Below are 17,026 nucleotides of genomic sequence, written 5' to 3' on the forward strand. Positions count from 1 at the left end.
GTAACGCCGTTTTCTTCGCAGTGCGACTGGGCTTAGGCCAATATATATCAGAAGGAGGCACAATATGATTTCCCGTTTAACAACTCTTTCAGTTTTACTCCATAGGAAAACATTGAATGTGCCTTTAGAGCCCCATGTTTCCCTTTCGCAGAATATTCAGTATTTATTTTTTATGAAGAATATATCCATAGTTCAGCCAATTTAAGAACATCAGTGTTAACTGCTTGTGGGATGCTCATCAGCCCCACTTCTTGTTAATGCCGGTAGCTCCTGGCTACATTTGTGTGATTGCTGCATGCTCAGAGACCCTTTGTTTAATATGTTTTGCTTAATTGAGCTTAATCGAGCCATGGTGCACATATAGATCTCACGGTGATGTTTCCTCATTTTTACAGTTTCAAAAAGTGTAGACATGTTTTATTTTGCCACAAGCCGAAAACAGCTAATTTTGGCTGAAGGAATGTCATGGCAAGTGACAAAGTGAGCTGAAAAGTGGCCCTCTTTGAACAAGTCCTTGCTTTTCAGCCAACAACCCTGTTGCATTACAGCACTTGTAGTTTAGGTGTCCTCATTTCAAGAATACATCACCTCCCAGCATGTACTATATATGACAAGCCTCTGCTTTTAGTTTTGATAATTCAATGCTTCTCATCCCCCTTGGGCTCTGTAACCATTACCATGAGGTTGCTTTACTCTTTTTGGTTTTTACCCCAGTATAAACACTTTCCCTTGTGCTCTAGAGGACACTGATGTGTTTTTACCCTGGTGACAAGGACTGTTTATTTCACATAAGGTGACCCAGTAAATCACTTTTTATGGAAAATGAGATTCCATTTGAATAGAATGTTTCTGCTGTGGGGTTGGCGTCCCTACATATTTTCCAAGCACATCTGCAGCCCTTCTTTCAGGGACATGCACATTTTTCCTCTTGCACCCTTTAGCGCTTCTATTCCTCTCTTACACCCCCATATCCAGCTGCTTACCTCCTGTCGCCCTACCTTCATTCCCATCTCCTTACTTTGCCGGCATAGCCACCTGTCTATATTTGTTGGCCGCTCAGGGTTCTCATTGTCAAAAAAAAACCTAGCTGGTAAACCATGTATAATTCTTGACATGTTTAGTTCCTTTTAAGTTTCAAGCTCTTTGGGGTGGGGAGGCATGACTGCCATACAAATTATGGTGTGGCCTTTCATCAGACATTTCAATGTTTTATTACACATTTCAGCAAATGTTGCTATAGTGAGGGGGGATAGCTCAGGGGCAATGCGCTAAGACAAGGCAGCACAGGTTCGCATCATGATCCCCCGCTTAGGTTATAAAAAAAAAAAAACAATTCTAATTCTAATATGTGCACGTTTTCTCTTCTGCAGAGTCAAATCTGACCCTTGGTGTTTTGTGCCAATCATAGGCAGACAAGGCCATTCAACTAATTCTGTGCAATGCTATATGGATCTATAGAATTTGCTCCTTCCTCTTCCACTGTGTATTCTGGGTTTCCATTCATAAAAATAAATATATTCCCTGAGTTTAGTCATGGATGCAAGTAGCAAGTTAAGACCGTCATCGTTGACTACTAGTAAAACCGTCACCATCCCCCAACTCCATGTTAATGAGATTAGCTATTGGCTAAAAGTGTGTACTTGCAGTATGGATGTAGACATCATGTTAATGGTTTACTGAAAATTGAACATGAAACATTCATAGCTTACTCTTGTTTTTTTTCTAATTTGTCAGAGTTCTAAATTTGTAGGTTGGTTTATTTTGCTGCAAAACCAAACCATCTTATTTCATAGAGGAAATACCTGTCAAGTGACCAATACATCTGCAAACTGGCCGGCCTTAAGACAGTTCAGAGATTTCAGCCAACATCTCTTTGAATTCTGGGACTTGTAGTTTGGTTGCCCTCATTGAAAAAAAGTATGCAGCTGCAGTTCGGTTAATGCATCTACTGTAGACACTTGTATGCACCCAAAAAGCATACCTTTCATTGTATCTTGTGCTTAAAAGAGGCGGATACAGTGGGGAATACCAATGTGTGCAAGCAGCCTATTCTGGCCTGTATTGGGCTACCTTTTGTTGCTATAATATGTATTCTCCTTGCATTGAATTCCCATTAAAAAAAATCATTGGCAAAGCCAAGTGTTTGGCTTTTTCCGAGTAAAAGGTTACGCTTTTGCCAGGTTCTGGCCTCTTATCCCCAGGTACTCACATCATTTGCCAGCTGTTGCTATCTTTTGGCCAGATACGACCATTATAGCAGTTCCTGTAAAATGCTGACCCCATGGCCACACCAAAGCCAAAACAGTTGCTTTGTAAATGCTTGTTGCCCTTGTCTTTTTTTCTTTTTTGTTCAGCTTCAGTAGATAATTGATTGGGAATTATTTTGTATGATGAGTGTTAGGCCTTGCAATGCATTCCCTGATTTTTACTTTGTCAATGGGCCTCATTACAAGTTTGGCGGTAGCCTTGCCGGTAAAACTAGCGGGCTGCCGCCGAACTTGCAAATTCTTCCGGCGCCTGGCAATGGGGAAATACAGGGGCATTACAGCCCTGGCGGACCCTGTATTTCCCCATGGCCAGGCACCGGAATTCATTACTCCCCATTCCCATTCAGTCCTATAGGACTCAATGGGAATGCGGAGGACGGTAGCACCGGCACCATTCAGAATGGTGCCGGTGCTACCGTCAGTGTCTGCTCATGGGTGCCGGTATACCTGCCAGGTCAGACCTGGTGGTCAGGAAGGCCCCCGCAAGCAGAACTCGTAGTTTGCCGGTCCGGTAACGGCGGTACCGGCAAGCTTACTGGTACCATTGTTACCGGACCGGCAAACTTGTAATGAGACCCAAATGACTTTTAGGAATTAGTTCTGAGACTGATGCACCTTGTTTAAACAAAGCTTGGTCAACCATCTTGAATGAAAGCAGAAACTCCCTAAGCAATGAGTGTTAACATTGGCTGACATTTTTCAAGTTGGGAATAATTTGAAAACTGTGAGCACTTATTCAGGCAGGTTAGATAGCTAGAATGATAGGTCCTCTTGACTAGGCTCACGTGTTTTCAGTTAAGTTACTTTGATTACTTTGAATTTGATATTTGTTTTAATAAATCTTTGTTTTATTTTCTTCTGCTGTTATGCGTTTTTTGAGAATCCAACTAATTTGACTGGATTTGAAGGGATTGATGCCTAACTTGCATTTTTTTCATTCACTACTACTTTAAAATGCACACTTGGTTACTCCATGGAAACCGCATCAAACATATCATTTTAAAGTACACACATGTATCATCCTACTTTTGCACAGTAGCCAACATCAATAGCTCATTTGGAAGTGCAGCTTAAGTTAAGCGATCTTCAACGAACCTTCACAAAACCTTCCACAAAAAATGTAGACCTGCCTTTGGCTGTAATTGGAAAGTCCTGTGAGGTTCTGCCAAGGAGGACTAAAAAGGCATCTCTCATGCAATTTCTCAGAGGCCGATGTTTACTCTCACCTTAAGCCCAAACCGCGAGACGGAAATCTTTGCAAAGATGCTGTATGTGGTGTAACTTGGAATTCATTTCTGGTTTGGTTCAAATCTGTCGAACGGCTTTGTTTTGAATCCAGCCAAAAGTAGCACGCCTACTTCCCTTCAAAAGACACCACAAACAAATATGGCCTACCAGGAAATGGTCAAGGGACATTGTCTCTTGACTATTTCAAGGAATGGAACGCGAGCTGGGTGACCAGGATGTAGTGTGTAGGTAAGTGGGGTGTGTGCATTGGGGGTGGTTGGGAGATGGCATAGAGGGTTGTGGGAGTCACCGGTAGGGACTCGAACGTTGGATTGGAAGTCCAATGAGGAAAAGAAAGAGACATGGGTAGGGGGATTGGCTCACTGCGAAGAAAGATGGGGACCAGGGTAGAGGCTCAGGAAGCTAGCATGAAATGCCATAATTCACTGCCAGATTGCTCTCATCTCCTAAGACTCCTGATTGGCCAATGTCTCCCCCCTACACCATGAAAACAAGCATAACTTTGTGCTTGTTATTCAAAATGACTTGAATCATGACCAAGACATAGCAAACCTTTCAAGGCGTCGTATGAATCCCAGCACATGTCAGCCGTAAATGCGTTCGAATGGTTGAATTGATTTAAACCATTATTTTAACATTTCAAGCAATCATTCACGTGAAAAACCTTAAAGACTCTCCCACTCTTAGACCAAGCCAACTGGTGTTTACAACGGGATAGTTTTTATTTCTTTATGTTTCTTTTTGCATTTAATTTTGATTCTGTCAGATATTTGGGATTCCTTTTCTCTTAATACCAATCCAATTTTTTTTTAAGTTGGTCAGTGTCTACTTGCTTGCTTTACCATGCTATGCCTCCGTTATAGCTCGCTCCTCCCTAAAGAACTCAAATATCACAGTGGTACATCACGGATCCTTAATCTTAATATAAATTACCCAGTTCTAGTACATATTACAAGTGCTATCAGTCTGAAAAAACATTATTATATTGGTGAAGCCATACATCCACCAATGACAGCGTGTTTGGTTCTCAGATAAGCTGACATGCTTTATCTACTGCACCAAAAATGGGATGCAACTGGACTGGATTGATGATACGTTGATTGGTCAATAAATGGAGGTGTGGGCTCCTTGGAACCTTGAAATGAAGTAAACCCTTTGTTTTATTTTCTTTTAGGTCATCGGTGCAGTACCTCCTTCCCCATCTGTTATCTATCCTTCATCTCATAATATGCAGGAATCTGCTAACTACAGCTCAATGATTGGCCTTCCACAAAACCCACCGAATGAGATGGTTTACGACAGCGACAATTCCCCTTCCTGGGAATGCAATGCCACTGGGCCGGCTCCGTCCAATCACGACTCAGATGGAACGTGTAATGGGGCTTCCGCCGATAACGGTGGGGTTCTAGTTTATGCTGCTCTAAACTATTCAGAGAATGGGTCAAGGCACTTCCGAGACGCACAGCGTCCAGAGATGGAGCTGACAGAATATGCTGCCATTTGTATGAAAAACTGAAGTAGGCTCTAGATTCTTTCCAGCACAATCCTTGCACTTAGACTCCTCAAAGGCATGCTAAGAAAATGGGACTTTGAGGAAATACCTGGTTCTGCAGCAATAGATGGTCTTAGGGGTGCCAGCTTTTGATTGGCCACTGGCAAGCATTATTTGAAGGTGCTTGGTTTCCAAATAAGATTGGATCATACATGCAACGTTCAAATCCTGGATATTTTTCGACAGTGGAGCAGAATGTATAGGCTGACCTAGTGTCATATGTTTGGAAACTTAAACGATGTGTACAGAATAGGTTCTGAAAATAGCCCCAGTCTAGGGTGTGTGTGAGGGAGAGGGGGCAGTACTAAGGGAACTTTACTGAAATGAGTCATGTGTTGAATATAAACAGTGGACACATTTGTAGAGTGTGGCAAAGCCCAGTACCCCTCACTGCTCAAATAAATGTACCTTTTGATGATGAAAGTCAACACAATATGATATGATATGGCATTTGTAACGCACCTATATACAAGTGTTTCAAGGCGCGACGAGGCAAGGGAGGGGGAACAGAGGGAAAAACAGACAACGATACTATTAGGCCAGGTGTCATTCAGATTGTGCAAGTGCATGGGAAGGGGGAGGGGGGAAAGTGCGGCGGGAGGGGTGGGTACAGTGCAGTACATGGGATAATAGAATCAATAACAGTAGGTAAAGTACGGCTAACAGGTGGCAAGTGCAAGGGTAAGTGCAGACATTGGGTGTCAAGTGCTGGTAGGGGGACTGTAGGGGTACAGAAACAGTCCCCAAGTGCGAGTATTGCCAGGAGGGCAGTGCAGGAAAGCAACTGGCTCGGGGGGGGGGGGACCTGGGACCGAGATCAGAGGGTGGCCAGGTAACCAGAGCAGTTTCGGTATCAGCCAGGAAGTCAGCATGGGAGAGGAGAGAAAGCAGAAGCAAAGAGAAAGGTTTTGAGGTGCTTCCAGAACCAGAGATGATTCTCCTAAAGTTTCAGGGAGGCAGGGAGTCTGTTCCAGAGGGAGGCACCAGCCGAAGAAAGAAATCTACCACCAACTCGTTGCTTGGAGAAGCGTCTGACCCTGAGGGAGTTGGAGGCGGTTGGGTGAAGAGCTTGAGAAGGAAGCTATTTAGGAAGGGAGAGTTGAAGGTATAGAGGCCCCCGGCCCCAGAATGCCTTATAGACAATGCACAGGGTTTTGAACTTAATCCTCGCAGCCACTGAGAGCCAGTGCAGAGATTTTAGTCCTGGAGAGATATGATCCCTAGGCTTGAGCCAAGGACAAGTCTTGCAGTCCTGTTCTGGATGAGTTGCAAAGGGCGGAAGGTAGAAGCAGGCAGATTTAGAAGGAGGCTGTTGCAATAGTCAATCCTAGAGAGAACCAGAGCTCTGGAGACAATGAGCTTCTGGGGGAAGGAGAGGAAAGGAAGAATACCTTTGAGAAGGTGCAGCTGGTAGTGTGACTTCTTAGAGATGCCAGATATGTGGGGAAAGAAAGAGAGTGAGGAGTCGAAGATGACCCCAAGGTTTTTCGCCTCACAGGTGGGAGCAGGATGAGGGCCAAGAGAGGCCGGCCAGAGAGATTTAAATAGGGATTTGAAAAGCCACCAGTTAGGAAATATTTATAAAAATAAATCGAACTCTTTGAATGTTCAAAATGCAGCACAAAAGGAGATTATTGATACATGAATACATGTATTATTAAACTATTTTCTGAATGTACTGGATGTACTTATATGATCACAGTTGACAGCTTTTTATAAGCATTGAAGGAAAGAAAGGATGAAAGAGTGATCAGAGAGAGAGAGAAAAGGTGAATGCAATAAATAAAGTAAGGTGATGAATGGAGATCGTGACAAATGTATGTGGACGGAGCAGGTGGAAAAAGAATGATGCAAAGTCTGGAACAAAAAAGGCAATGGAAAATAAAGCAAGCTGATAGCTGCTTTGGGGCCTGGGCTAAGTCCCTGGTGAAGGGTCCCTGTGAACGCTAGAAGATATTCATTGCAATCGTTTTCAGACTGATTCACATGCATCGTATATCAGCCTTTCTGCGATGCTGCCTTGAATTGGTCAATACTGGTTTTATATGCACAGTAAAAATAAGATACGTATTGCCTAGAACAATGCAATGAGGTCATATTTTAATTTTCTTTGCAATAGTACACTGTCAATATCTACAACATTGTGGTTTTAAACATGGCTACGACTCTTTTCACTTTTTAGTTTTATAAATGTGCTCCTGAAGAAGCCACAGCAATGGCGAAACATGTGTCGGGGAACAAGCATTGATGTTGGGGTATAAGCACCAATGTCAAGAGTGCAGTCATTGATGTAGCAAGGAAAGGATCAAAAAGGAAAACTATAGTATTTTTTGGAGCAAGCACATAAAAAGTCATATAAAACCAGTATTGACCAATATTTAAAATAATGACTGTGTTTGGAAAATGATAAGCCATTATCACCACTTAACACTAAGGCTGCAATAAACATGCATACAATGGGAATACTTGTAGTGCAAAATGAGCACTGCCTAAAAATCTGTATGGGCAAATGTGTGCTGCGTAGTCAGTTTTTGGTCAAAGAAACATTTAAGCATTTGCAATATCATTATGTGTTTCCCAAATATTTGAGGGTGGCTAAATATTAATTCAGCATATTGTCAGTGATATATGGGCCCTACAGTGGTAACTTCCATTTTGCCCTGACTGAGCTGGAACCAGTTGGAATTCGTCCACTGACTCATCTCTTTCAGTCAATTGTTATTAGGATTGGCTCATCCAGGTAAACTCTCCACCTAAATGGATAAATGGGGTGACCAGTGATATTGTCAACCAAAAGAAACCTCCATTTAAACAATAAAGATAAAACAAATCGATGTTGGTGAAGAAAGTGTGTGAATAATGTCGATTTGCAGGTGAGAATGTCAATTTACTGGTTTGTATGTCGAATTAATGGTTTAAATTGCATTTGTTAAAAAAGGGCCAGTTAGAGGTTAGTTGTACATAGTAAGAATGGGAAGGGCTGCGTGGAGGAATCGGGGCGGGGGGTGGCTTCAGAGGTAGAAGAGGCAGGGGGTGCAGGGGGTATCCCCCAGTTAAAAGGTATTTGTTACTACAGTGTATATAGGTAGAATATATGTTGCCAAGCCAGCAGAAAACCCTTTTGTCAAACTATAGTAATTATAGACTAATCGACTAGTTGGCACTCTGAGACAATAGATTTTGTTTTAATGTAGATGTTAGGCTTGGTTGAGAAGGGTATCTCATTATTAAAGCATGTAGATGTGTATCCAGCATTCAAATCACGTACAACCGATAGCTGGATGTCCTTGGCATAGTAATTAACATCCAGACCAAAGCATGCCACAACATCAATTAGTGGAGTAAGGTCCATGTTCAAGGATCCAGCAAAATGCATTTTCATCGGACCATGGGGTCTGGTGTAGATTGCTTTATTTCTACCCATAGGGACCATTCCAATGGGAAAGATTGGAATCACTAAATAGCATTTCTTCCACCCACTCCCACAATTTATAAACGCCGGGTCTGTGGCTCAGTGAACTAACGATGCCTAATCAGAACTGTTACTTTTTGGCTCAACATATAGGAGATTGAAACTAGATCACAGATATGAAAAGGTTTTGCTGGACAGATCGGTCATCAATCCAGAAACAAAGATCAAATCCTTAGGTACTTTCCTGGACTGTTCTGTCAGCTCCGAAGCCCAAGTAACAGCATTGTACACAATACGCACTACTTTCTTAAAGAAAATCAGACCACCTCCTATCAGGAGTAGATTATTGTAATGCCCTACTGGGCGGCGCATCCAAGAAAAACCTACATGCGCTTCAAGTGGTCCAAAATTATGTTATTTGCACTATAAAACAAGTGACACGGGGCGATCACATTACAGCACATCGAAAATCCCTCTCAGAGTTAGTACACAATATAATGCGGCTGTTTTTATCCACAAGGCAGTCTATGGCATAGCTCCAGAATACCTAAAGAGAAGAACAAACATCTATCAGCCTATCAAAACGCTGCACTCAAGCAATACTATGCAATAGGTTGAAAGCAAATGTCAAATCTTTCCCCTACACTGAATCCATTGCCTGAAATGTTCTCCCTCCAAACTTGTGTTTGGAAAGTTATCTACTTTTCTTTCAGAAGAGTTTAAAAACTCGCTTACTTGAATAGATATACCACACCCTATTCCACTGCTGTCTAAGTATCAGCTTAAAGTCCTGTGCTTCATGTTATGTCTTGAGTGTTTTTTTTTCCCATGGCCACAGGTTCGAATCCCGGTAGGTCCACTCAGCCCTTCATCCTTCTGAGGTTGATAACATGAGTACCATTAAGTTGGGTAACAATAAACAACTGGTAGCTGTCAATAGTGCCAAGATGACTCTCTGGGGGTGAATGTGCACTCTACGAATACACAGTTATGTTATCAGACGTATCAGACACCAAGGAGTGAACTGCAGAAACAACCACTTTTGAGCACAGGCCTTCTACCCCCATGCATATAAAGACATCAATATACAGAAGAGAGTGGAAACATTTTAATGACTACAACATTGAAAATGGCACGTGTTCCCCATAAAGGGACAGGTTTAGAGTCTGGCCTCAATACAGAAACACATTGATACCCACTATTCAAATGGGACAATATCATTATGGCGGCACTGCAGCTCCTCTACTTTGTGTAACTGGATGCTGGTCCGTCATAATTATGAGCCAATTAACCAAAGAACAGTTATAATACATTATCTTTCTTACTCTTTTTTACTTTCAATAAGTGAGTCACACTTTTAAGAACTGGAAGGTACGAGTTTTTATTAGATTACAGAAGTGGCACTGAAGTTTATTATTTTATGGTGTGTCCACTTCTGGAAGGTAAGGCAACCTTAACTTCCATGTTTATAAATTCAAAATTCAATGGCATTGGCCTTCAATGTGTTGAGACGGCCTTGGAAAACCCCAAAATTGCTCAGAGAATTAGGGGCAGGAAGATTTTACTGAATCTAGTGAAAGGCAAAACTCAGCTTTATTAACATCCAAAACAAGCAGGGACAGCATACAAGCATAGAAGTCGTCACTCTCCATAAATTCAGTACACACCATGGATTAAATACTTAGAAATCATCACTGTTGACATTATAATATAATCACCTAATACAAAAAATATGGGGACTGGGGATTGGTTAAGAGGATTGTCTACATATACATCTTATATCTCTGATTGGTTAACAACAATGTAATGGCTCCACCTTGGAACACCTCTAAATTCATAACAGAACAAAGATATCATCTATACACTAAGCTATTAGTTGGACTTATACATACAAGGTGGCCTAGGATTGAGTGTATTCATTGGTTGGCTTTCTACTGACCAACCTTGGACAACTGACAGGCGGTCAAGACATGAGCCAGGCAGGAGTAGGGGGAGAGAGGTCCATGGGCTGCTTTCCTTTCAATTAAAAAATATAGCATCCCTTATTCCTAGCCCATGAGCCAGGGTGATTTCTCTGTAGTTGACCTTGTACAGCATTTAATGTCTGGGAATATGCATGAGGAGGTAGACAGGTGCCCTATTTGTGTTTGTTGCTAATGAATAGAGAGTGTTCTTCAATTATGGGTCACATGTGATCAGACAGCATTTGGAATTATTTCACTCTGCATTTATTGGGATTTTAGTTAATATTAGTGCAAGTTTTATTGCTTTTCACAACAACTGGGGACATTCTTGAGCCATTCCCCATGGAGTCTTTGGGCTTATAACCATCCTGCTCCTGGCTAACAAAGACTGATTGTTCTTTTAATTAATCTAAGAATATACGGTTTGCGTCTTGGGAACTGTTATCTCGTGCTCTCTCAGAGACATTCGGACCCTCACTAATTTCTCAGTAACCTTGGCTTGGTCTGCTTAGCTACTGTCTGAGCTCTGCACAGATCTGTAGTTTTGTGAATTCAGCATTTTGGGTTCTCGTGCATCATTGAGGCCTTTTTGTTTAATTAGAATCATGTTGCGGCTTCCATTTTGGAAAAGATGTCTGCCCATAAATGTTGTGTTTCTATGTTAGTGAGCTATATACGTGTGTTGTTCATGTTGCATTCAGCAAATATATTGCATATGCTAGTGTTTTTCATGTTTTATGGATGTTATAATTCTTCACGTATAAATGCATATATTACCAGAGAGGCACAGCTGCACCTCACTGATGAGACCCAAGAAGGCTGAAACACGTGTATGGGGTTGCTGTTGGTACTCTTGTTCAGAGAGGAATTGCCATAGCATTTCAGTGCTGGATTGCCCATGTGGGCGGGACAACGACTGATATACAAATGGATATTTCCCATCTGTGAAAGGTAAAGTGAGCAAAAAGCATGTGCTGCAAACTATCATCTCAGAACAGGTTATCATGCCATGTTCTTTCTGGAGAGGAGCGCCTGCTACCTTTTTTTAAATATATTACCTAGTGTTCGTGTTATTCATGATGACTGCACATTTGTTTTGTGTCAAATGCATGTACATGTAATGTTGTAACGTTAGGTTTGTTTTACTTGTGCTATCTTTAGTTTTTGTTGTGTTCACCTCCTGCTGTACCTTCCTGGGATAAGGGCAGTATGGTTGCCTTAGTGAGTAATGTTGCTCACCTGTGCGGTATTGGGGCAGGAGATATGTAACCAACTGCCTCTCAACAAACGGATTACCTTAAAAGGTTTGGTTTAGTTTAGTTTCTTTATTTATACCGCATGCCGAACCCTGAGGTAACTGGCCGCCAGAGACTTAGCGCGAGCTCAACAAGTTACATGCATTTTCAAACTATACAAGGCAATAACGATAAGTGCAAGTGACCAGGTTACACGAGGGTCGTAGAGGTGATACAAGGTGAAATACAGTACAAGAGAGAGGCAGTGTTTAAACAAACAGTTGAGCAATTCTTGTTAGCAAGCCAAGACTTGGTTTTGGCTCTAAAGGTCCAGAACGAAGATTCCATTCTGAGGTTAAGAGGTATAGCGTTCCATTGTTTGGCTGCAAGGACCGGGAAACTGGAACCACCCACTTGTTTTAGGGTGAATTTGGGGATGATGAGGCAATGAGAGTACATTGTTCTGGTTGGTCTAGCTGATAGGCGTTTGTTGAATTTATCTGCCATATACTTGGGAGTGTCATTCAAAAGGCACTTACGGGTGATGACCATTGATCTATGGGCGATTCTATCCTGTACTGGGAGCCAGTGGGCGTCCTGTCTAAGGCTGGAGATAACAGAGTGCCGCGTGATGTTCAGAGAAGTTTTGAGGGCATTATTCTGCAACACTTGGAGTTTGTTCAGGTGACTTTAGAAGGTTATAGGTTTATAAAGGATGCCAGAATGATTCAATGTGGAGATCAGTATCGATAGATGAATATAGGAAAAAAGAGGATGCTGCTAATTCCATGCACAGGAAGACTTTTGACATGTTCTGTTCATTTTCAATCTGCCTATTTTTGTTGTGGATATTTGAAGGAAGGTTAGATTTATTACATTGCTGGGTGGACAGTTTGTATCTGGAAATGCTCACACGTCCTCAAGGTACAATTTCATCGCTTTTTTAAATCTTTTGATCCACCTGAAAAGCCAACTTAGTGAGACTCTCTGCTGATTTTCCAGGGGCCAATAAAAAAAGCAGTTCCTAAGTAAACACCCAATGATGTACAAAACCGAAGCCAGCAATGGGGTTTTGCAACCTACCAAGAAACTATACGCAGCCTTCAAATGTAATCCTAGTGCAATGGAATAATACATCCAGTGCACGATAATGTGCGACTTAAAATGAAATGACCGCAGACTCGGGCTGTAGAGTGGGTTTCTCATTTGACCGATGAGATGAGCTGGAATCCAGAACAAGGAGTTACAGGGCACATACGAAAGCACAATAACCACCACTCACACCAATGTGAGATCACAAAATACTCACATCACCAAATTTATCACAGCCAGACTATTCAAGGTCTTCCATAAAAAAGGAGGAGAGGCAAACTAAGATGGTCTAAGATAATGTTTCAGCAAAGAGGACATGGAGAGGAAAAGGAGACCACAGCAAAAACAAGTGGAAGTAACATGCTTAACCTACACTCAATAGAAAACAGATGCAATGGTGAAGGGGTAGAGAAGAAAACCTGTAGGATCACACATATCTAGAATGAAAGAACAACAACAATGTCTTTGCAATTATCTAAGCTATGCCATGGACTGAGTTAATGGTATCGTCAAAGCTGCTGCATGGCTACAGTAGCAGGAACATGACATCAAGCCTGCATGTGCCAGGTGTATGCTTGGTCCCGGAGTAGAGTTTGAAGAGATGCAATTATGGAGGCTAGAAGGAATAAATGATCACAACTTTGTTTGTGCCTAAAGTGCATGACAATCTTTTTTGAAGAATGCTGTGACATTGAATTCCCAGATATGATGTTCTTAACCATGTATGAGTTAAACAATATGGTCTCTATATGTGAACCATAATAGAACCTTTACAACCTGTTATGAGTTTAGCTAATGGCATATGTCAGAAAAGTCTCTTTAGCCGACTAAAGTAACAAGCCAACATTGCATCTTATCTTGAAAAATATGACAATCAAAGGGTGCAGTTGCAATGAATATGCATATTTTTATATTCTGTAGTATTAAACAAATAAACCTTACTGATGATTGTGAATTAACAGTAAAGTATTGTCACTAATGCGACACAGCTTTACCACTTTGTCATAAAGTCTCCTGTATTTTACTATATTCTTGTAATTAAATGCTCCTTGAATGTAAATAAACATCTGTTATCTGTCTACAGCACCTAGATACCTCTGTGGTGGCGAACAAACTCTCTACAACTACAAGTGTTACGTTACCTATTCCTGGTTTGTAGACTGTTTCAAAGGTGTATTCATTTGCTTTCTGCGCAGTACATGTACATGCACTAACATGGACAACTAATCTTCTGGTTTAGCATATGTATTGAAAGTAATTTGATGGGGCAAGTTTGCTACTCTCACAATAAAGATTGTATAGTTTGATTTGGTATTGAGTTGTGCTCGGTAGCATGGGATTGGGAATGTGTCTCTACAGATATTTTGGTTCTTCATTGAGTCCCCATTGACACAACCATTCAGTGTTTCATATTGACTCTGACTGATGTATGATACTTTCGAACCGTGCAGCCTGGAATTAATTTGGGATATGCTTTTTATAGACTGCAGCGGTAAAAGATTCTGTCTGTGATATTAATTTGTCAGAGTAATTTCTCCTGAATTGTGTGTCAGTGAGGTATCAATTGTTGTTGTTAGTGCATATAATTGAAAACAGACCTCGAGTGACTCTTACTTCATTTGTTGGCTGGATATTTAAGCAAATTCCAAAAAATGTATCTCTTCGTTTTTTATCTGGAGATTGTTTCATATATGCGCAGATAGTATCCATTTTACGGGGTTCCCAAGAAATGTTGGCTGCTGCCCTATATTCATTTGCGTCTTTGAAGGTTTTAATCGAATGATATTCTCTGAGTTTGGTCTTGATCCTCATGGGGTTATTAATCAGGATTTGAATTGAGCACCCGATTTCTTTCAACGCGGCACACATTTTTTCATGTCAATTCTGTAACATGAGATTTTGCGTTGTCATTATTTCTTTACAGAGCATCTCAAAAATCTCTTTTCGATCAGCTACAAGACATTTTCTGAAAAGACTCAAACTTTTCCACAAGACCATTGTTATCAATGAGGAGAGACTTAGCTCTCATTGTAACAATTGAACTGGCACAGATCTGGCCAGTCCTAGGACCTTCTTCCTAAAAAGACCTTCTAGATAGGGCCAAGTCTTCTCTGGAATTTGTATTTGTGGGATCGCCTCTGCGCCATAGGTGATTGTGGGTACAACTTTGGCCCGGTAGAAATCAAGCACTGGTACGATGCATCAATGTTTTTGTACTTTTGTGAACTCACCCAGAACTCACCCAGAGTGTTTCTATGAATAATGTCAGATCATTCAGACCATTGCGCTGCCACAGAGCCCAAAGGTTGATCTAACGTTTCCTCACCAAAGAATATACATTGCTTACTTCAGGAACACCTTGTAAAAATACTGGATTTATTTCGAATTTTGTTCTTTGCTTTATTTTGCGACATATTATGTGAATTTGAGGGTTTTTTAGAGGGCGTGTTTGCACATACTACCAACCTCCCTACCCTCTAAACTAGAGAGATCAAGAGAAAGCATATATTCATTTTTGAGTTTTTAGATTACTCAAATAAAAAGTGAATAATTAAAATGGTTAGACATCATTCTGTTTAAGTATGACAACTATGCCTCTTTCAGCCTAAATCTAGTAGCACATTTTATATTTCTTTTGTTGCTAAATTGGTGAGGTTAACAATGATTCAGCTTTTTATTCCTCTTTGGGCTATGACCACTTAACAAAGAATTTAGAAACAAAACCCCTATGAAGAATAAAATAAAAATATTCAAAATCTGTAAACTGAAGATGTATGGAATGGGAAGTGCAAAATGTCCTACCCCAAAGAAAGTGTTGATAGTTACTGCCCCCTAGATTTAATTGGCCTCCTTACATGGAGATGGCATAAATTATGGAGCGGGCCAGGAGTACTGTACACAATGTCCATTTTAATTTAATATCATCAAAAAATTCTGGGTCTTGAAACTCAGATTAATATTTTGAAAATAGTAGATTTCTAAGAATTAGACAATGCTTCAATCACTGATAGGGTGAGGAATCCTGGATTTGTAAAATCACACTAGTGTCTGTGAAAAAATTGAATTGAAAATATGCACAGATTTTTACTGCCACATTACTTCTGGTTCTTTCAACTATATTATACTCCAGAGCTCATTGATAAATGTGAGGCAGGAGAAATGTTGCCTTTCAAGGCACTCAGAGATTGTGTTATACCGGAACATGTATTTGTGGACTGTTCCAATATGTACATTTTCGGTAGACGTGTTTAAGTTAATAACACATTTTTTACAGATGTTTTTATAACTCCATTGGTATTATTTCTCATTAGCGAGAACAAGACATATACACTTTCTAGGGTTCTTATTAATGGCTCATTCGATCACCAAGACCTAACAACAAAGAAATGTGGTAGAGTGCAAAAGTGCCCACTGCCAAATAATGGAAGGGTGTTATTTGATTAAAATTTGTTTGGCAGGGAAATGTGTTCCAGGATAAAGGTTTTAGGACTCTGTTGTGTTTTTAGTATAATTTTTCTTAAATAAGGAATGATTTTGAATTCTGATTTTTAGATTTGAATTACTGCTTCATGTTAGCCTCTGTATGATTGTGTGCATTGCATAATGGAGTTTATTACTCTATGAATTCATGCATAACCATGCAATCATGATTTGTTCAAAATAAAACAATATAGAATGGAAAATTCAAAAATGCAACTACAAGCAAAAAAGTATAAGGTCAAATCAAAACAAAATGTATGGAAAATAATATACAGACTTAAACAATCAAGGACTAGGTAAATGTAAAACCCTCTCAGGGTATTCACTCCACCATTATATCTATAACATCTTATAGCACACGAGAACGCGTATGCAGCACATATGAATACATAAGCAATTTTCTTGAATTCAATCTATTATTCCACTACCGCTATCCATAGACAGAAGCACACCCTGTACCTGTCAGAGGATGCTGTCCCTAGGTCATTGGTGGTGTGCCACCTATCTAACAGGAAAGAGGGAGAAGACTATCCCTATCTACAAAACCCTTTCTAACGTACATGGTACATCATTTTAAATATAAAAACTTCTACAGTTGCTCACCCTAACATGAGAGGGATAAATATGGTCTTGTCTCATAACTCTCTGGACATTCCAAAGGGGAGTATTTATTTCAGATAACAAAGGCTTTTTTATTCACCCAAGTGAAATATGTACAAGCAATTTGCTTTTGAAAAAAGAACAACAGTGGATTTTTATTTTGAACACCTGTAAAA

The 17,026-nt window shown here is 40.5% G+C and overlaps 1 protein-coding gene across 1 annotated transcript in view; it reads left to right on the plus strand.

Annotated features, from left to right (window-relative positions):
* LOC138525800 (B- and T-lymphocyte attenuator-like) overlaps positions 1-14,077 on the plus strand; it is a 218,678-nt gene extending 204,601 nt beyond the window's left edge. Inside the window, exon 5 of the mRNA XM_069636014.1 lies at positions 4,690-14,077. Coding sequence (XP_069492115.1) covers positions 4,690-5,031 — 342 coding nt within the window. The 3' untranslated portion in view covers positions 5,032-14,077. The remainder of the gene's footprint in view (positions 1-4,689) is intronic.
* The last annotated feature ends 2,949 nt before the right edge of the window (positions 14,078-17,026 follow it).

This window comes from Ambystoma mexicanum, chromosome 7p (assembly GCF_040938575.1).
Source record: "Ambystoma mexicanum isolate Mex_15411 chromosome 7p, UKY_AmexF1_1, whole genome shotgun sequence".
NCBI classification, from domain to species: Eukaryota; Metazoa; Chordata; class Amphibia; order Caudata; family Ambystomatidae; genus Ambystoma; species Ambystoma mexicanum.